At 42.6% G+C, this 20,237-nt stretch overlaps 1 protein-coding gene and 1 non-coding gene across 3 annotated transcripts in view; both read right to left on the bottom strand.

Annotated features, from left to right (window-relative positions):
• LOC104484533 (zinc finger RNA-binding protein-like) overlaps positions 1-20,237 on the bottom strand; it is a 69,822-nt gene that overhangs the window by 36,156 nt on the left and 13,429 nt on the right. For both annotated transcript variants that reach the window (XM_086769522.1, XM_086769523.1), the window contains exon 3: positions 14,295-14,577. In XM_086769522.1, coding sequence (XP_086625648.1) covers positions 14,295-14,577 — 283 coding nt within the window. The remainder of the gene's footprint in view (positions 1-14,294; positions 14,578-20,237) is intronic.
• On the bottom strand, positions 17,131-17,267 carry LOC147596787 (small nucleolar RNA SNORA66). Its single transcript, XR_015261377.1, has one exon. It is a non-coding gene; the product is annotated as a small nucleolar RNA SNORA66 (small nucleolar RNA).

Genomic DNA, 20,237 nt, shown 5'->3' with positions numbered 1-20,237 from the left:
TATCTGGCCATGAAAAACCTCTCATCTTTCTGCATCTAAGCGGTCGTACTGAAACCAATGAGCTAGGGTTACTGATATGCATACATGCTTGCATTGTGTGAATCTAGACAGACAGGAAAAACTGCAAGTTCTCACTCTTTCTTAAAAACTGAACAGGAGTAAACACTTAGAGAATCATAGACTCATACAATAGTTTGGATTGGAAGGGACCTTCAAAGGTCATCTAGTTCAACCCCCCTGCAAGGAACAGGGACATCCCCCACTAGATCAGGTTGCTCAGAGCCTCATCCAACCTGGCCTTGAACGTTTCCAGGGATGGGGCATCAATCACCTCTATGGGCAACCTGTTCCAGTGTTCTACCACCCTCACTGTAAAAATTTTTTTCCTTATATCCAGCCTGAATCTGCTTCCTTATATTTTAAAATCATTACCTCTTGGTCCTATCACAACAGGCCCTGCTGAAGAGTTTTTCCCCATCATTCCTGTAGGACCCCTTTAAGTACTGGAAGGCTGCTATAAGGTCTCCCTGGAGCCTCCTCTTCTCCAGGCTGAACAGCCCCAACTCTCTCAGCCTGGCCTCATAGGAGAGGTGCTCCAGCCCTCTTATCATCTTCGTGGCCCTCCTCTGGACTCTCTCCAACAGGTCCATGTCCTTCTCGTGTTGGGGGCTCCAGAGCTGGACACAGTACTCCAGGTGGGGTCTCACCAGGGCAGAGTAGAGGGGCAGAATCACCTCCCTCGACCTGCTGGCCACACTCCTCTTGATGCAGCTCAGGATGCGGTTGGCCTTCTGGGCCGCAAGGGCGCATTGCCTGCTCACGTTGAGCTTCTTGTCCACCAGCACTCCCAAGTCCTTCTCCTCAGGGCTGGTCTCGATCCATTCTCCGCCCAGCCTGTATTTGTGCCTGGGATGGCTCCAACCCATGTGCAGGACCTTGCACTTGGCCTGGTTGAACTTCATGAGGTTGGCACGGGCCCACCTCTCCAGCCTGTCAAGGTCCCTCTGGATGACATTCCTTCCCTTCCGGCGTGTCGACGGCACCACACAGCTTGGTGTCGTCAGTGAACTTGCTGAGAATGCACTCTATCCCACTGTCCATGTCGCTGACAAAGATGCTGAACAGGGCCGGTCCAAATATCAGCCCCTGAGAAAGGCCACTCGTCACCGATCTCCAGTTGGACATCAAGTCGTTTACCACAACCCTCTGAGTGTGAACATCCAGCCAATTCCTTATCCACCGATAGATCCGTCTGTCAATTCTATGCCTCTCCAGTTTAGAGAGAAGGATGTCATGCGGGACAGTGTCAAATGCTTTGCACAAGTCCAGGTAGATGATGTCCGTTGCTCGTCCCTTGTCCACTGACGCTGTAACCCCGTCATAGAAGGCCACCAAATTGGTCAGGTAGTATTTGTCCTTAGTGAAGCCATGTTGGCTGTCCTCAACCACCTCCTTATTTTCCATGTGCCTTAGCATAGTTTCCAGGAGCATGTGCTCCATGACCTTGCCAGGCAGAGAGGTGAGGCTGACCGGCCTGTAGTTCCCTGGGTCTTCCTTGTTCCCCTTTTTAAAAATGAGGATTATGGTATCCCTTTTCCAGTCATCGGGAACCTCACCAAACTGCCATGACTTCCCAAATACGATGGACAGCGACTTGCCAACTTCCTCCACCAGTTCCCTCAGGACCCGCGTATGCATCTCATCAGGTCCCATGGACTTGTGCAACTTCAGGTTCCTCAGATGGTCTCGAATCTACTCTTCTGTTACAGCGGGCAGTTCTTTGTTCTCATAGTCCCTGTTTTTGCTTTCTGTGACTTGGGCAATGTGGCTAGAGCCTCGCCATTGAAGACTGAAGCAAAAAAGCTGTTGAGCACCTCAGTCTTCTCCATGTCCCGGGTAACCAGGTCACCCATATCCTTCCAGAGAGGGCCTACATTTTCCGTGGTCTTCCTTTTGTCCCCAACGTACCTATAGAATCTTTTCTTGTTGCCCTTGACATCCCTGGCCAGATTTAATTTCATCAGGGCTTTGGCCTTCATTACCTTATCCCTGGCTGCTCGGACAACCTCTCTGTATTCCTCCCGGGCTACCTGTCCTTGCTTCCACCCTCTGTAGGCTTCCTTCTTGATTTTCAGTTGGTCCAGAAGCTCCTTATTCATACATGCAGGCCTTCTGGCATTTTCGCTTGACTTGCTCTTCATCGGGATGCATCGCTCCTGAGCTTGGAGGAGGTGATCCTTGAATATCAGCCAGCTTTCTTGGGCCCCTCTTCCCTCCAGGGCTGTATCCCATGGCACTTTACCCATCAGATCCCTGAAGAGGCCAAAGTCTGCCCTCCTGAAGTCCAGGGTACAGAGCTTGCTGCACGCCCTCCTCACTGCCCTAAGGATCTTGAACTCCACCATCTCATGGTCACTGCAGCCAAGGCTGCCCTTGAGCTCCACATTCCCCAGTAGCCCCTCCTTGTAGGTGAGAACAAGGTCCAGCATAGCACCTCTCCTCGCTGGCTCCTCTATCACTTGCAGGAGGAAGTTGTCATCCACGCATTCCAGGAACCTGCTGTGCTGTCCCTCCAACAGATGTCAGGGTGGTTCAAGTCCCCCATGAGGACCAGGGCTTGTGACCATGAGGCTGCTCCTATCTGCCTGTAGAGGGCCTCATCCGCTCTGTCCTCCTGGCCAGGTGGCCTGTAGCAAACCCCCACTGTAATGTCCCCTGTCCTTTCCCTGACCTGTAAGCTCTCTGTTAGCTCCTCCTCCATCCCCAGGTGGAGCTCCATGCACTCTAGCTGGTCATTGACATAGAGGGCAACACCCCCTCCTCTTCTCCCCTGCCTGTCCTTCCTAAAGAGCCTGTATCCTTCCATCCCAATGCTCCAGTCATAGGAGCCATCCCACCACGTCTCTGTGATGCCAACAAGGTTGCAGCCCTGCAGGCATGCACACATCTCTAACTCTTCCTGTTTTTTCCCCATATTATGTGCGTTAGCATAGAGACACTAAACTGGGCTCCCAATGAATCTGACTTGCTAGCTGGAGCAAAAGAAATGTTAGATAATTCCCAAAATAACCTCTACAGTCTGAAATCTTCCAACTGTAAAACATGTAACTGTCACAAAGCCTCTTTCTTTAGATTCCCCAGTTCACCGTTTTCAACCAGGAGATTATATCTACCTGAAAACTTGGAAATCAGAACCTCTTCAACAAAAGTGGAAAGGACCGTATCAGGTGCTTCTGAAAAAACATACAGCCCTTAAATTTGAACGTATTGATCCTTAGATTTATTACAGGAGAGAGGAAGCACCGTCTCCAGAACAACAACAACAAAAAAGGATTTCTAAAACACAGGACCTTTAAAGTTAACACTCTTGCATTTTAATGAATTATACAAAATCATATCAAAATATGGAATCTATCAAAGGAATTTTAGTAGTAATGTTAATAATACTGTTTGTTTTACTGATTATAGAGATTAGTTATAAGTAGAATCATAGAATCATAGAATGGTTAGGGTTGGAAGGGACCTTCAAAGGTCATCTAGTCCAACTCCCCTGCAAGGAGCAGGAACAGTAGATGAGACTTATTAAAAAAATAACCATAAATAAGTCTCAAAGGGGGGAAATGTTATATGATATTAAATGATTAAGCAATATAATTTTAGAACAATATGATTTTTGAAAATTATAGAAATATTAGGCAGTTTTTGCTATCTATGTAACTGCAGTCACATAGGCTAGATTTCATGTGTAATCTATTAATCCTTAGAGAGAACTGGTAGTTTTAGGATTGTCAGGAAAATTCATTATTCTGTTTGTTAAAAGTTAGCCTAGCATATCTGGGGTGATTAAGAGGGATGGTAGAACAAAGGCAGGCCTCGAGGATGGAGCGTAAAACAGGCCCTGAGCCAGTACTTTGGAGGTAGAGAAGATCAAGGAACACTGTGACCTGTTCTCAAGACCATAGATGGAGATTTTAAGGAAGGTTCAACCAGCAAATTCGAGGAGGGGGCGCTCTGACGACCCCCAGGACCACCAGAAGACCCTCGACTCAAAAGACTGAGCATGCGCAAGTGGGTGGGGAACATTATAATGACTTCTAGGAAAACTGATGATTATGTATCAATATTCCGGGAATTGTTGATGATTATGTATGAAGTTACTGAATATATTCCATCTGGATTTACAGACCGGCATGCACGCTAGGTGGAGCAATCCCCCGAGCATCCGGCACCGCAATAAAGAATGCCTGATTCTTTATTGGTGTTAAAGAGTTTGATTCCCGATTTCGGTGACAGTTTCTGGCAACCCAAATGGGACTCTGCTTCTGAAACTTGACAGATCCGAGGGATCGCAGGACTTCCAGCCAACACCGAGGTTCTCCGTGAGAATCCCTTTGATCTCCCGACCAAAGAGCTCGAAGCAAGATCCCTGGGACAAGGTAAAGGCATTCTTATTTCAATTAAAACAGGTGCCTGCCCCTAAGATGCAGCGAAAGCTTTTCAGGGTTGCGCTGAAAAGGTACCTTGGTAAAGCAAGGTAAAAAGGTGCCTGCCTGTAAGACGTGGTGAAAGCTTCGCAGGGTTGGGCTGAAAAGGTAAAAAGTTGCCTACCCATAAATCGCGACGAAAGCTTTGTGGGGTAGGGTTAACCCGAGTCGGTATTGGTAAGATTTGTATATAGCTTGGAAAGGGGCCCCAGGGTGTTTTAAGAGTGATTTATAAGTTGGTAATTGCTGCTACAACACTGTTAATGTTGAAGTCTGTATGCATGTGTTGGGATAAATGGGACTTGAATATCACACAGCATTGCATTTGGGGCTTTAAACTTCTCTTGGTGGTGGGATTAACCTTGTCTGTAGATCAGTATTATTGTTTCTTTTTTTGGTACCAAAATCTCTTTTGTAAAATATGGGAAAACACATATCTTCTGTCTGCCTTGATGGAAGGGGAAATATTAACGAAGTCTCCACTGGGATGTGTTCTTAAACATTGGAAGGATATAGGGGGAGACCCAATGACTAGGAGAAAACTGATAGAATATTGCAATCATTGGTGGCCCTTGTACACTCTAGAAGATCAAGAAAAATGGCCGAAGAATGGCACTCTGGCATATAACACTATTTTACAGTTGATGTTTGTCAGGGACTGAAAGAGTTAAATGTCTCAAACATTGTTGTGTCTGTGGCACTGGGTGCAGTCTGCATAGGGGAGGTGGAGGCCACATGGGGGATGTGCAGCTCCCCAGGCCCCTGTTAACTACTTGCCAAATATGGCCAGGGGTCACACAGCGGTCATCTGAGGAAGAGGCTTCCGACCACTCCTCACATTCAGCGTCCACTTCACGCCTGCACAGAGGACTCAGAACTCTCTGGAACCAAACCATAACAGTCTTCAAGGGGCATAACCGGAGTTGGGGATTAGGCTATAAAAGACACTGCCTGAGGGAGCCGCGTGGCGAGCCCCCCACTGGAAGACCATCACGGCTGTCCGCCACCGCGGTCCCCGCTACCAGAAGCCGCATGCCTGCCACCCCACCGGAGGATCCGCCTGCCCACCCGTCATCATCATCCCTGGATCCAAGGGTGGTGATCTCTCTTTCCCTCTTTTCCTCTCTCTCTTTTCTGTTTTCCTTTTCCTTCCGATAAGAGCCCCGGCTATCAACCCCCTTTATGGCTTCCAAGTTTTCAAAGTTAAGTCGTTCTTCCAAAAGTTAAACTTGGAAAGGGAAAGGCATTAGTTTGTGAGGTTTTATGAGCTGCTCTGGTGGCAGCACAGTGGGATCTACAAGCTGTAGCGGATTGAATCTCCAGTCTGACAAAAGGAAGATTTAAACATGGAAAGGGAAAGGCGTTGGTTTGCGGGGTTTTAGGAGCTGCCCTGGTGGGGCTCCAGTATCTGACCCGACAAGCAGAGAGGGAGGCAACAGAAGTAAAAGCTTTACAAGAACATCTAGAGAGTGAGACAAAAGGTCTCTCTGAACAGTGTAGTCTTGCTGCTGAGCGGGCGACTAACCAGAGGCTACACAGTGCTTTGGCAGAGGTTTTGGAGCGGGAAAAGATACCTAAGCAGCAATTGAATGAAGCCTGTTCCCAAATTGGTGTGGAAAACATGGATGTAATTTCTGACCTGGGAAAGGAATTAGAATGGTTATATCATTTTGAAGACTTAGAACACACAAAAGAGATACTTTCCCCTGGAACGGAGGAAGCTAAAATGCGACCTCTAATTAAAACAGAAGCTGTTGATGATGGTCATGGAGGAGCTCAACAAGTCACTATTCATACCATTCCCTATTCCCCTACTGATTTGGCTAAAATTCAGGAAAAATATTCCTGGGGGCCCAGGGAGATGGAAACCGAATATGCGGGGAGGGTGTCTCTCACTGGGGGTGACCATATTTTGCTCCCTGAAATTCCAGAAGATGTTCTGGGGCTTGATCTGCTTGGGAGGTGGGTGTTTGGTCTCCCGGCTGTTCATATGCCATTTTTCCAGCCCGCGCCAGAGTTGCCCCCTTTGGGGACCGTGGATATTGGGCCCTGCTCCCTTCCCTTGGGGACCTGGGGGGGTGGCCCCTGTTGTAACTGAGCTGCGGGGGCAGGGGATGATTATTCCAGCCCATTCACCTTGTGGCTCTCCGGTAGGGCCAGTCCATAAACCTAACGGGATTGTAAACCTAAAGTGGCAATTAACAGTTGATTATCGACTGCTAAATGCCAATGCGGGCCCCTTGTCTGCTGCCATACCTAACATAGCCAAACTAATTGCAACTATACAGGAACAAGCCTACCAAATGTTAGCAACTGTCGATGTAAAAGAAATGTTTTTCATGGTTCCCCTGCCAGAAGCACACAGAGAGCTTTGCTTTCACATGGGAAGGCATGCAGCTTAGTTTTATGTGCCTTCCACAGGGATGAGTCATTCACCAACCATTGCTCATTGTGCATTGGCACAAGAGCTTGCCCAAACTACTCCCGGGGAGGGGGTCAAAGTGTGTCAGTATATTGATGATATATTGATTGGTGGCCCTGATACTAATGTAGTGGGACAAACCCAAACAAAAATTATTACTCACCTGCAGAGTTTAGGACTCCAAATTCCACCCGAAAAGGTACAACCCCCTTCCTCAGAAGTAAAATTCCTGGGTATTTGGTGGAGGTGCAGGACAGTGTGTGTTCCCCCTGAAACCTTGACTACCCTTGAACAGGTGGGAATGCCTGGAAACAAAAGGGAACTTCAGCATGCCCTGGGCCTGTTGGTAGTTTGGAGAAAGCACATCCCAGATTTCTCCATCATAGCCCAACCCTTATATGACCTGACACACAAAAGAGCTTCCTGGGACTGGACCCCTGTCCCCAAGGAAGCCTTAAAACTGCTAATCTTTGAGGCTGGGGTATACCAGGCTTTAGGGCCAGTACACCTGACAGATCCACTCCATATTGAACAGGGCTTTGGAATTCACGGGTTGTTTGCACATATGTGGCAGTGTGGCCCTGAGGGTCTGACATGTCCCATTGGGCTTTGTAGCTTTGAGGATGTGGAGAAGCGACATTCAGTTTGGGAGAGGGGCCTCTTTGTGCTTGGCCTAGCTTTGCAGGAGGCCGAGAGAATTGTGTGGCAGCAGTCAATCATTCTGCGGGAACCATTTAAGATCCTGAAACCAGTACTGGCTGGGACCCCACTCCCTGTAGGGGTTGCACAGCGAGAAACAGTGAGAAAGTGGTATGCACAGCTAGACCACTACTGCCATCCACCATCTGGTCACCCAGACCTAGAACCTCTTCCTTCTTATATACAACCTGCCCCTCCATTTGAACCTCACCTAAAGAATGTGCGGTTCACTGAGGCATCCTCTAAAAGAGGTGGGGGGGGAGGTGTGGAAATACCAAGCAGTACCAGAAGGTGTGGGGGGGTGCTCAGGTGGGAGAGTTGATAGCAATTTGGAGCGTGATAAGGACAAATGCTCAGAACAGGGAAACAGTGTTTGTTTATACAGACTCATATGCTGTATTTAAGGGATGCATTGAGTGGCTGCCTTTCTGGGAACAAAATCAGTGGGAGGTTAATCGAGTGCCTGTGTGGCAAAGGGAAAAATGGGAGGAAATCCTAAATACTGCTAAACAGGGGACTCTTTTGGTGGGATGGGTAGCTGCACATCAAAAGGGAGATCACCCAGCCCACATTTGGAACACCATAAAGGGGCTGAAGCTATGGTTTAGTTATCTACCAAAAACCCAGTAGATTCAATCAGATAATGGTAGCCACTTTACTGCCGGGGTGGTCCAGGGATGGGCAAAAGGTGAGGAAATACAATGGGTATTTCACATCCCCTACTATCCTAAAGGTAACGGGATAGTAGAAAAAACAAACGGATTCCTTAGACCTCAGGATTCCGAATGGCCTGCGCAACTTTTGAACAATCGCTGGGGGGTAAATGGCACTGCATTTTGCCCCAAAACTCCTTAAAGATCCGGTGAAACCACTCCGCTATCCAGGACAACCTGTCTCAGTCAACTTCTATGCCTGGACTGAGAGAAGGAGTTAAAGAAATTTTAGTAGATATGGCATTGATTAATTATTGCTGTGCATCCTAAGGAATCAAGTTGATAAATAGTACTTAATGTTTTGCAAACTACTTGCTTAATAATTTGCTAACCATTGTGCAAACTATTTGAAGCAGAAAGTCTTGCAATTCTTCACGAAAGACAGTTCCTGGTAAGGACTAGGGGGGTCGCTTCAAGAACCAGCTAAAACCGACCCTGCAGCTTGAATGAAAGCCAAGGGATAACTGAGTTTGCGCAAGAACAAAAGGTTACTAGCGGTGACGAAGAGGAGTCACCTGCCTTCATCCTCACGACCCCCGGCGACCACCACCAGGAGGCACTGCGCAAGCCCAGATGGGAGGAGTTTATGAAAATGACCCCTTGGGGCTAATTTTAATACGAAGCGGGATAGCTCATACATATGTATAGGCGTATTGCAAAACTTTATGTATCCGTAACACTTGGTTGTATAAATTTAAAGTGAGCTACCGCATCAGGCGCGCACGGTTTTGGTGGGACTACCCCCCTGTGCTGCCCAGCGCTGAATAAACATACCTACTTTACAATCTTACAGATTGTGGAGTCCGTTTTCCCCACGTCAGGATAGCCACTGACACCAATGGAAAAGACCACGAAATCAATACCAGATGGATTGTGCCATCCTTCTAAAACTGTTTGTTTTGTTCAGAAACCTTTGTGGGCCTTATGTTTACATTGTTACCCTTGGTGGTTGCCTGTGTTGTTTGATACTCTTTGTTTTGTATGTTATAATAGAGTGCAATGTTTTGGAAAACCCTTCTCTTCACCTTCACGATCTTTGGGGAGGGAGGAGGAAATGAGTCACCAAATCTTGCCTGGGAGCTAATTCAGGAATCTGTATGCATCTGAAACCATATTAAGCAAGGAGTTTGTGCTGAGATTCATTAATCTTAACTTCTCCAAATTGTTAGAAAATAAGTTTAATACAGTCGTTAAGAACTGTATTGCAAGCGGTACTTGGGGCCCCAAACTCCTTATTGGCCTCCAACACTTGAAACAGAACCTTTTCGGGTACAAATTCCTAATTGCCCAGGCAAAAAAACCATAACATAGATAGGACTAGATATGAGTGGACCTGGTCTGTCAAACATATGATATATGGAGACCCTCATCCCAATTGTCCAACTGATGAAGGAAATGTTGAAATTCCTTCCCTGGAATACTCTCAATATATAAAAGACACAACATAAGAAGGACATAGACCAGTTGGAAAGGGTCCAGAGGAGGGCCATAAAGATGATAAGAGGGCTGGAGCACCTCTCCTATGAGGACAGGCTGAGAGAGTTGGGGCTGTTCAGCCTGGAGAAGAGGAGGCTCTGGGGAGACCTTATAGCGGTCTTCCAGTACCTCAAGGGGGCCTACAAGAAAGATGGGGAGAGGCTGTTCAGTAGGGCCTGTTGTGATAGGACAAGGAGTAATGGTTTCAAAATAGAGGGAGGTAGATTTATATTAGATATTAGGAAAAATTTTTTTACAATGCGAATTGCAGAACACTGGAACAGGTTGCCCAGAGAGGTGGTGGATGCCCCATCCCTGGAAACGTTCAAGGCCAGGTTGGATGAGGCTCTGAGCAACCTGATCTAGTCGAGGATGTCCCTGCTCCTTGCAGGGGGGTTGGACTAGATGACCTTTGAAGGTCCCTTCCAACCCTAACCATTCTATGATTCTATGACACTGCCTGAGGGAGCTGCATGGCGAGTCCCCCACTGGAAAACCATCACGGCTGCCTGCTACGAGAAGCCGCGTGTCCGCCACCCCACCGGAGGATCCGCCTGCCCGCCCATCATCGTCATCCCTGGATCCAAGGGTGGTGATATCTCTTTCCCTCTTTTCCTCTCTCTCTTTTCTGTTTTCCTTTTCCTTCTTAGAAATATTCCAATAAGAGCCCCGGCTATCAACCCCCTTTATGGCTTCCAAGTTTTCAAAGTTAAGTCGTTCTTCCAAATGTTAAATAAAATCCTAAATTGATCGTTTGGTGTCGGTTCACCTTAATTTAGTCCGAGGGAATCACAAACCTGCTACGACTCCGGGCCATAACAATGTTATCTTGTAGAAGGGAAGGAAAGTGAGGTGAGGTCCCCTATGTTGATTTGTTCTTTACTTTGAGAAATCATCCTGAGTGGCAGAAAGATTGTGGATATCCTTATTCTGAAGAAGAAACAAGACTGGCAGCACAGCAGATGCCTTTATCAGAAGTATGAAGGGGACCGGAGGAGAAATCCTCAGCAGAACCCTTGGTTACAATCCAGCTGGGGACCCAAACCACGGATTTTTTGGTTGATACTGGAGCTACCTATTCAGTCTTAAATACTTGTAGAAGCAAATTGAGTAAAAAGCATGTATACATAATTGGTGCCACAGGGAAAGCTTTAACTTTTAAGGTGGGTAAACAATGGGGAACTGGCCAATTTTTTATATATACCAGAGTGTCCTGTTGCCTTATTGGGGAGAGATTTATTGAGCAAATTTAAAGCACAAATTAATTTTTAAAACTGTGAAATTCAATTAAATATTCCTGAATCAAAAGCCACAGAGGCAAGGATTTTTATGTGACAGAAAACTCCAGAGGCATATGTAATCCCTCAAGAAGTGGACAATGCAGTAACTCCTTTGGTGTGGACTGGTGAAATTCCTGGACGTTTAAAAGCAGCAGAACTGGTAGAGAACTTTCTAAAGGAAAGCGTCAAATTGGTAAGACAAAAAAAGTACCCTTTAAAATTAGAAGCTAGAAGAGGCCTTGAGAAAATAATTGAAAAATTTTTAAAATATCGACTATTAGTTGAATGTGAATCAGAATTCAATACTCCCATTTTACCTGTGAAAAAGCCAGGAGGGGAGGAATATAGGTTTGTACAAGATTTAATGGCAATAAATTTAATAGTTCAGGATATTCACCCTGTAGTGGCAAACCCATATACCTTGTGGCAGCTTTAAAAGAAAATCACAAGTGGTTCACTGTATTTGACTTGAAGGATGCCTTTTTCTGCATTCCCCTTGACAAAAATAGTGAGGTGTATTTTGCCTTTGAATGGGAAAATCCCACAACTGGGCAGAAGACTCAGCTCACCTGGGCAGTGTTACCTCAAGGATTTAAAAATAGCCCAACGATCTTTGGAAATCAACTGGCTAAGGAATTTGAAACATGGAAAAGAATTTATCCTGAAGAATTGGTGTTGCAATATGTAGATGACATTTTAATAGCCACAGAAACCAGAGAAGAATGTTTCAACTTGACTACTAACTTGCTAAATTTCTTGGGCCAAAGTGGTTACAGAGGTTCAAAGAGGAAAGCACAAATTGGGAAAGAGATTGACATGTATTTCATATTTGAAATTACACAGGGACAAAGAAAACTTGGAAATGAGTGAAAGGAGGTGATTTGTCAAATGCCGGAGCCAAAGGAGCTAAGGAGCTGCAAACATTTCTGGGAATGGCTGGATGGTGTCACCTGTGGATTCCGAATTATGGACTGCTGGGAAAACTTTTATATGAAACTTTAAAGGAATCTAAGGAGAGGCCCCTTGTGTGGGAACCTGAAGCTCGAAAGGCATTCCAGAATGTAAAGGTAGCTCTGATGCCTGCTCCTGCTCTGGGGTTGCCTGATTTAACCAAAGCCTTTGAACTGTTTGCTCATGAAAGACAACATTTAGCTCTTGGAATCCTTTCTCAGAAAAATGGAGAATCAAGAAGACCGGTTGATTATTTCTCCAAACAATTGGACAATGTTAGCCAAGGATGACCAGGTTGTCTATGAGCTGTTGCAGCAACTGCCTTCCTGATTCAAGAAGCTCCTAAGCTGACAATGGGACGGCCAAGAACAGATTATGTACCGCATATGGTACTTTCTGTTCTGGAACAGAAAGGAGGACACTGATTATCCCCAAGTAGGATGCTCAAACATCAAATTGTCCTGTTGGAACAAGATGATATTGAATTAAAAACAACTACGACAATCAATCCTGCTGGCTTTTTAAATTCAGTAACAGAACACTGAACCTATACCTGACCCAGAATTTGAGATATGTACTGATGGAAGCAGCTTCATGAGAAATGGAAGAAGATTGGCTGGATGTGCAATAACAACTACAAACTCTGTTACTGATGCAAAGCCACTCCCAGTGAATACCTCAGCGCAAAAGGCTGAACTGATAGCCCTCATAGAAGCTCTAAAAATGGGCAGAAGATAAAAGGGTGAATATATGGACTGATTCAAAGTATGCTTTTGAAGTAGTGCATGCCCATGGAGCCACATGGAAAGAAAGAGGAATGCTGACAGCACAAGGAACATCCATCAAAAACTGAGAAGAAATTCTGCAATTGCTCCAAGTGGTAGAGAAACCTAAAGAAGTTGCAATAATGCATTGCAAAGCCCACCAATTTGGGAATTCCCCAGTGAATATTGGAAATAGATTAGCCGATCAAACGGCAAAGGAGGTAGCAAAAAAAGGTATCATGGCAATAATACCAGTTAAAGAAATTAGATTCAAACAACAAACCCCAAATTACAGTAGGGTTGATCTGGAATTAGCTAAATCACTTAATTCAAATAAAAATGAAAAAGGATGGATGATTACTCCTAAAAATCAAGTTGTGGTCTCACCGCAGTTAATGCTCAGGATAACTGAAGAAAACCAGAGAAATTCATTAAGAAATAAAGACAATGATCAGCGATTTAAGGAAACAGGTGATTAGTGTTAGGATTACAAAGTTAGTAAAATCAATAATAGAAAAATATAAGGTTTGTTTAAAGAATAACCCTAAAATATTAAACAACCACCCTCAGGAACCACATACAGAGGAAACTCGCCTGGAGATTATTGACAGATTGTTTTTTTCAGAATCAATTCAGACAGTTTCATATGACATTTAAGCCAGCGTAAGAATGGGAAGTTGTCTGAGGTACCATCACATCTCTCCTCACAGCCTTACATGATCCCACCCTCCATCTCTTGCATTGGCATCACAACTGTGCAGACCCAAGGAAATTCTGCAGAAGCCTGTCAATCCCGTGGAAAGGTGCTACTCCTTTTTTGGTTGGTTAGTTTTCTACGGTATCCTCATCCTGAATTGACTCACCTAAATGCTGACAACTACTATATTGAATGCAGGGAAGTGTCAGCAAAGGTCAGGGCAAGATGAAAACAGATTAGAGTTCCTTTTTGTAGAACCTGTAGCCACACAAGGTTAGGCAGTGGTCTCACAAAGGGTACCCAAAACCTACCCAAAGGGTAGTTCTTCTCCTAGAGTAATCTTCTATCCTCTTACATTTGGTACTAGAGCTCCTGTAGCATCCAGGAATCTGACAAGGGAACTATTTCTATCTCACACTGAAATTTTTTATTGGAACAGTTTTCTTCATCTAAATTAGTTCCATGACCCAGTTTACTTCATGCCACTTGAACATTTAGTCTAGCCAAGACAAGTATTTCAGCAGTAGTTCACAAAATCATTTGGAGATAAATGCCAATTCATTGCTTATTGTGTGAATGTCTAAATCTTAGCTCCTGCAGAACTACTGCTGATAATCCTCTATACACGCCATATGACACGGTAGTCACTTCACATTCTATCAGTTTTATCTACTAAGTAATTTCAGTTACATTCAAACTGTGATTAATGGAAGAAAAAATACAAACATCATTGCATTCTCTTATCCAAACATTCCTCCTCCTTTTATCATATCATTTAAAAATTACAAGTAATTTTTTTTTAACACACCTGGTAATTCTGTGCAGTGACAGGAGGTGGTGGTGGTGGAGCTTCTTGTTGCCTCTGTGTATAACCATAATCTGTAGCTGTGTGCGCTGTAGGATAGCCTCCATAAGCAGCAGCTGTTGCAGCAGCTGCAACAGCTACTGGAGCAGGTCTGGCTACCGCAACTGTAGCTGCTGCTGGAGCATAGGCTGCAGTAACGGTGTGCGCAGCGACTGGTGCCTGGTGGACAGTGTAGCTAGCAACTGTAGTTGGATGGGAATAGGCTACACCCGAAGCTGGCTGTTGGCTATATTGGAAAAAGACAGTAAATAAATAATTAGATTAATTCAACATACTAAGCTAATGCCTAAACATTTAAAAATCCCAGATTTGATTAATACTTGTCTGTTCTACAAACAGACCTGGAGCAGCTATTTATCTATGCATACACTCTAATGGCTTTTAATATCTCTCTTCCACCCCATTAAAAAGGCTGTATCATTTTAAAGTTTCTGTGGATTTAGATATATCATGCAGGTGATGACTTGCTTCTTAGCAAGAAGGAGGGGGTGGTTGTGTTCCACTGCTTGAAAAGACCCCAAGTCTTTCATTCAAAATAATACAGAAGTCTTAAACTGTTATCTTTTCATGACCAATAAGTTTTAAGTGTTTTAGTAATTCTTCAATAAAACTGACATACCTGACAAATTAAGAAAAATACTACTTTTCTGTGAGCGCTCATTACTGACCTGCACTTGCATGATGTTTTTCAGTAAACCACATTAAAGTAATGAGATTTTAAACATTTCCATGAAAATTAGCTCAGAAATCTTAAATTTAAGGCAAAGACACTTTAAATACACAGCGCTGATAAGGGACTTTTCCCACAGAAGTTTAGAATTATAAAAGCTGGCCCCACTCAATCATACAGGAGTCTAGTGCCTCACAACATGAAGCATCAAAAGAATAGACAGTCAGATCGAGCAAGACAACTGCTACTAGAGCTTTGGCAATCTTCCAGGCACATGCTGAGACTAATCTGCCGCTCTTAAATTTGCAGATAGGACATTAATATGTGGCTATTTACTAAGGATGAGTAAATATTAAGAGCAGAAATAAAAAATGATGGCTTCAAAGGCTTAATTATTTGAAAATAAACTAATATTTTTGTCCTATATTGATCTATAACTGTGCATTATTATTAAAAAGCCTAGAATAGTTACTTTATTTTAAAACAAATAAAGTGAACTGGGCAAAATGTAACTATCTGGAACAATTATATGAAATGGGGATTGAGTGATTATTCTGAAATTCTTAGTACACTTCCTGCACTGCTTTTCAATAATATTTAAGAATATCTATAGGGTTTCACATCTCCATAGCACTATTAAAAGATAATTCAAAACTGATTCCATACCTATCAAAGATGTAGTATCCCCTATTTTTTAAAAAGAAAACAGAAAAATGAAATCTCACTTGAAGCAAACATACTCAGTGGCAAAGTGGAACTGCAGCATGGTTATGCTCAAAACCAAAAAGAACAAGAAGTTACAGTGTTTTTTTTTTTTTTTTCTTACCAGAAACAAAGCACCTTTTAACTACAGATATTTTTTTTTGCAAAAGACATTTCCATAACTCCCTTGTGTTTAGTAATTACTTTTTATAAGAAAAACTGAGTTTGTCATTTTAATTACAGCAGAACCCATTAAATTCAATATATTAAAAAATTCATTCTTACAGCAGAAACACACAGATAAAATGTTATTATTATTGAACTTACATGTCTGGACTCCACCTTCTTCCCATCTTAGGCCCTTGATTGCTGAAAAGACCACTTGCATTCCATACAAATTTAATTCAGTTGTGAGTTGTACTCACAATTATGTTATGTTTTATTTTCAGTTTCTTAGCATAACAGCGGAAGGAAAAGACCTGAACCACTCTGGTGTAGCTCTCACCACTGCTTGAAACAACTCCTCCTACTTGATGTATATAGGCAGTTTCTCTGTTTTGTCATTTCAAGGTGAGAAATCAGACTCCACCAGAAAATTCAGGAAGACTATTTTATGATGGTAAAAGTGAATGACAATCTATAAAATTAGGCTGCATTATCTACATATTTAACAGTACAGAAGTGTAAAATATTCATAGGTTCTGAGGTAATTCACATTATCATATGTATCTACTAAAATACATTAAATTGACAAAACAGGCAGCAGACTATTTAACTCAGACTGCACCTGAACACATTAACAGTCTAATACTGCCAACATGGAAGTCTTGCTCCATCCTATCCCCACTCTTATTCTTCCCTCCTCCCATATATCAAACACAGCTATGCCATCCTATTCCATCCCTAGTGCTAGTTCTGCTACTTGTCAAGCTATTCAGTGCACTGATTTAACTCATTAATCTAGCAGAAAACTATGATATTTTTTTTTTCTGGGCTCATTTTCTAACATGGTAGAAATGTTAGAAACATTGGAGTTCACAAAACAGCCTGATGAGTGTCAGAACCCACATAAGTTATATATATGGAAGCAGGAGAAAAAAATGGGAGGGGGAGAAAGAACAGGAACCTGTCCAGGAAGCATTAATTTGGCTCTTCAAGTTTCATGAAACTATGCTTAAGTTACTATTACAAAATACAATACAGTGTTCACAATACACTATGAGGTAACAGTATCAGTCAATTTATCAAAGAAAATATTTTTGTTCTCAGAATATATATGATTAAAGATGTCTGACAGTTTTCAGTATTTAATATCATGAAGAGGTTGTGATCATTATGAGCAGGACTATCAACAAGATTCAGATACAGATAGTTTCATTTCTTCTGTGCTATTTTTGTATCAAACTTACTTATCATGGTATAGAATTAACAGCCCAAATCATTTGATTTCTAAAGCTAATATAATTTTATGACCATGTTTACTTAGGCAATTCTGTTCCCCTTGCTTCTGCAACATGATGCAGAGCTAGTGATCAAGTTTGCAAGACTACAAGAAAAATATTTTAGAATTGATTGCTTCTTCCTTTTTAAAATATATGTTACACTATGTTACAGAAATTGACAGTGACATCTTTTCTAAATTTGTGTTTCTTTTTCTCCTCATGGTCTTACTGAGAACCTTTTAACATTAAGATGATCAGACGTTTCATATAATTAATTTATATCAAAATATTTTTGTGCCAACTTCATTTAACTTACAAGAGTTTTTAATCCTTGTTTGTTGATTAGTGCCTCATCACATTTGCCAAGACAAACTTAACTCCTCCAAGACTATTTTGCCAGGCTCCCTATTCCACTGATCTTTCTTGCAGTTGTTCTTTGCACCTATCCTAGTATTATCTACAATTGACTACAGATGGCAAGAACTGTATGCATGATTTCAGATTAAGTTTCAGCTGTGCTATCCACTCTGCTCCAGACTGCTTTCTTTCCAGTCTAGCTTCCTCAGAGCAGCTTCTTGTAAAATTACCTGTGTATTGACAATATTTCCCTTGCATCAAATATCATGACACACCATACTAATATAAATACTAAGATCTCCAATACTAATATTCAAGATCAATCCCTAGGGTACTCCACTGCAATTATTCCTATTTGATAATCACTCTAATTCTACTAACCGCCTCTACCAGCTCCTTCTCTACAATTCTTTTACTAATCTCTACCTTAAGTAATAATTTTCCATACTGCACCACATCAAGTATTTCAACTTAGTCCCAATAAATAAGACTCCAAAAGACTTAGGCATCCGATGAAGTTATTAGAGCAACAATTAAATACAGTATTGTCAGCTGAGCTATGGTAATAAACCACATGCGTGTTCCTCACCACAACAAAGACAGTAATTCAGTTTAGCTTAATCCCCCAACAAAGTGGGAAAAAGTTGAACCAAATTACAAGTGGATAGAGAAGCTAACTGATAGACCTGGTAACTTAGTGAGTTTTCTTTGCAGGTCAATGTCCTTATTTCAGCAGGGATGGAGTTAATTTTCCTCTCAGTAGCTGGTGTGTTTTAGATTTCTTGTGTGAAGAATGTTGATAAAACACCCTGATGATAAAAGTTGTTGTTAAGGAGACCAAGGACACTGGCTTTCCAAGTCTTGCTAATGTGCAGATGCAGGAAACTGGGCGAAAGACAGACAGAATAATTGACCCAAACTGGCTAAAGAGAGTATTCCGTGCCATCAACGTCATGCTCAGTATATAAGCGGGGGTTGGTCACGGAGGGGGCATCTATCTCCATTTTTCCATCTTGTCTCTTTTGGTTGCTTGCTGGCATCGTTCCCTCTACCCTGCTGGCTCCCTCTCACTCCCTTGCTTGCTGCTCCGTTTCGTTTCCGTGATCGCTGCTCAGGACGGGCTGCATTGGTCATTCGGACATCGAGTGGTGAGAAATCGTGTATTGTTCACTTTGTATATTTTAATATCCATATATTCTGTTATTATTGTAGTTTTCCTTTGCTCTTTTAGTAAACTGTCCTCATCTCAACCCACAAGTTCTCCTTTCTTCCCAATTTCTCCCCCCTATCCCGTTGGGGAGGGGGAGGGTGAGCGAGAAACTGTGTGGTGACTCGGGCTAAACCACCACAGTCAATTCTTCTCTTCCTCAAAATAAATTCTAATATCCTTATTAGCATCTTTGAGTTCAAGGAATTCTAGCGTTCTTCATATGAAAAGTTATGCAGTCCAACTGGCTTTCCTAACCAGGTGGAGCTTAAAAATCACAGAATAATTTAGGCTGAAACAATGATTTGGAGATCATCTGTTCTAACTCTGTGCTCAAAGTACAGCTAATTTTGAAGTTACATTAGGTTTCTCAGGGCTTTGTGTACAGTCAGGTTCCAATAATGTCCAAGAATGGAGACAGCAAGACTACTCTAGACAACCTGTTGCAGTGTCTGAGCACCCTCACTGTCAAGAATTTTTTCCTTAGTTTATAAAAGATTCAGTTTCAAAAGCAATGAGTTCTAGACCAACATTTACTTAAAGCAAACCCAGTTTGTGAACATTCAATTCAAGGTAACTTCATATTACAATTCTTACAGTGTTTTAACTTACTATCAAAATAAACACCATTCTTTGATTTAGGAAGTTACAGGCAAAGGACTTGGCAGCTTCAATCTTACTCTGCTGTATTGCTCTAATAATACGTCTTCTGCCAGATATTTTCATTCAAAAAGAATATATTTTATTCATACTACAGCTATTTCTTTAGCTGATCATAACAGCAACAATGCTTTCCCACCAAGCTCACTTTAATTTCTATTTTCTAGGAACGACACACATTGTTCAATACTCATCTTCTGGCTCAGATTTATATTTCACTGTGTTTTCACTATCCTAGCCACAGCCAGTTTACGGTCTACATGTTGCACTCAATTATTCTGCTCCAGGTTCTGTAGATGTATGTTTCAGTCAACTACAGAAGGTAATTTCCAGCACCTTACCTAATGTTTTTTGTCTCTCCCTACCTGCCCTAAATTGCTACATGCATATCCCTGTTTCCCCATGGTCTTTACTTCCTCCTCCCAAATAACCTTGCTTCTATTAAAAAGTTTTAGAACCCAGTGTATACCTAGCTTGCTCTCATCTTCCACATCTTGCCTAAGGAACCTCAAGATGAGAGAATTAATTCTTTACACACAACTATTGTACTGTAGTGCATGAGAATAGTATTTTTTGTAAAACACTTTTGATTCAAATCTTTGAAAAACAACTATACTAATTTCTGCTGACATTAATGATGGAAAATACTAATCTTTCTGATGCATTAGTATCAGAAAAAGTGCCACATACTATGAAATACCACTATGATATTAAGTCTCCTAGATAAGACAGACTGCAGTGAGCTGTGACCTTATATCTTTCTCCACACTAATCTCCAATTCCACATCAATCTGATTTTCTGGGGAGTGAAGGGCCACACTGGTTACACAATCTTGCAGAATTCATCC

The sequence above is a fragment of the Chlamydotis macqueenii genome, chromosome W (assembly GCF_036417535.1).
Source record: "Chlamydotis macqueenii isolate bChlMac1 chromosome W, bChlMac1.mat, whole genome shotgun sequence".
In the NCBI taxonomy this organism is placed as follows: domain Eukaryota; kingdom Metazoa; phylum Chordata; class Aves; order Otidiformes; family Otididae; genus Chlamydotis; species Chlamydotis macqueenii.
Note: the sequence above shows the minus strand (reverse complement) of the source record. Positions and strands in the feature narration are given on the sequence as shown.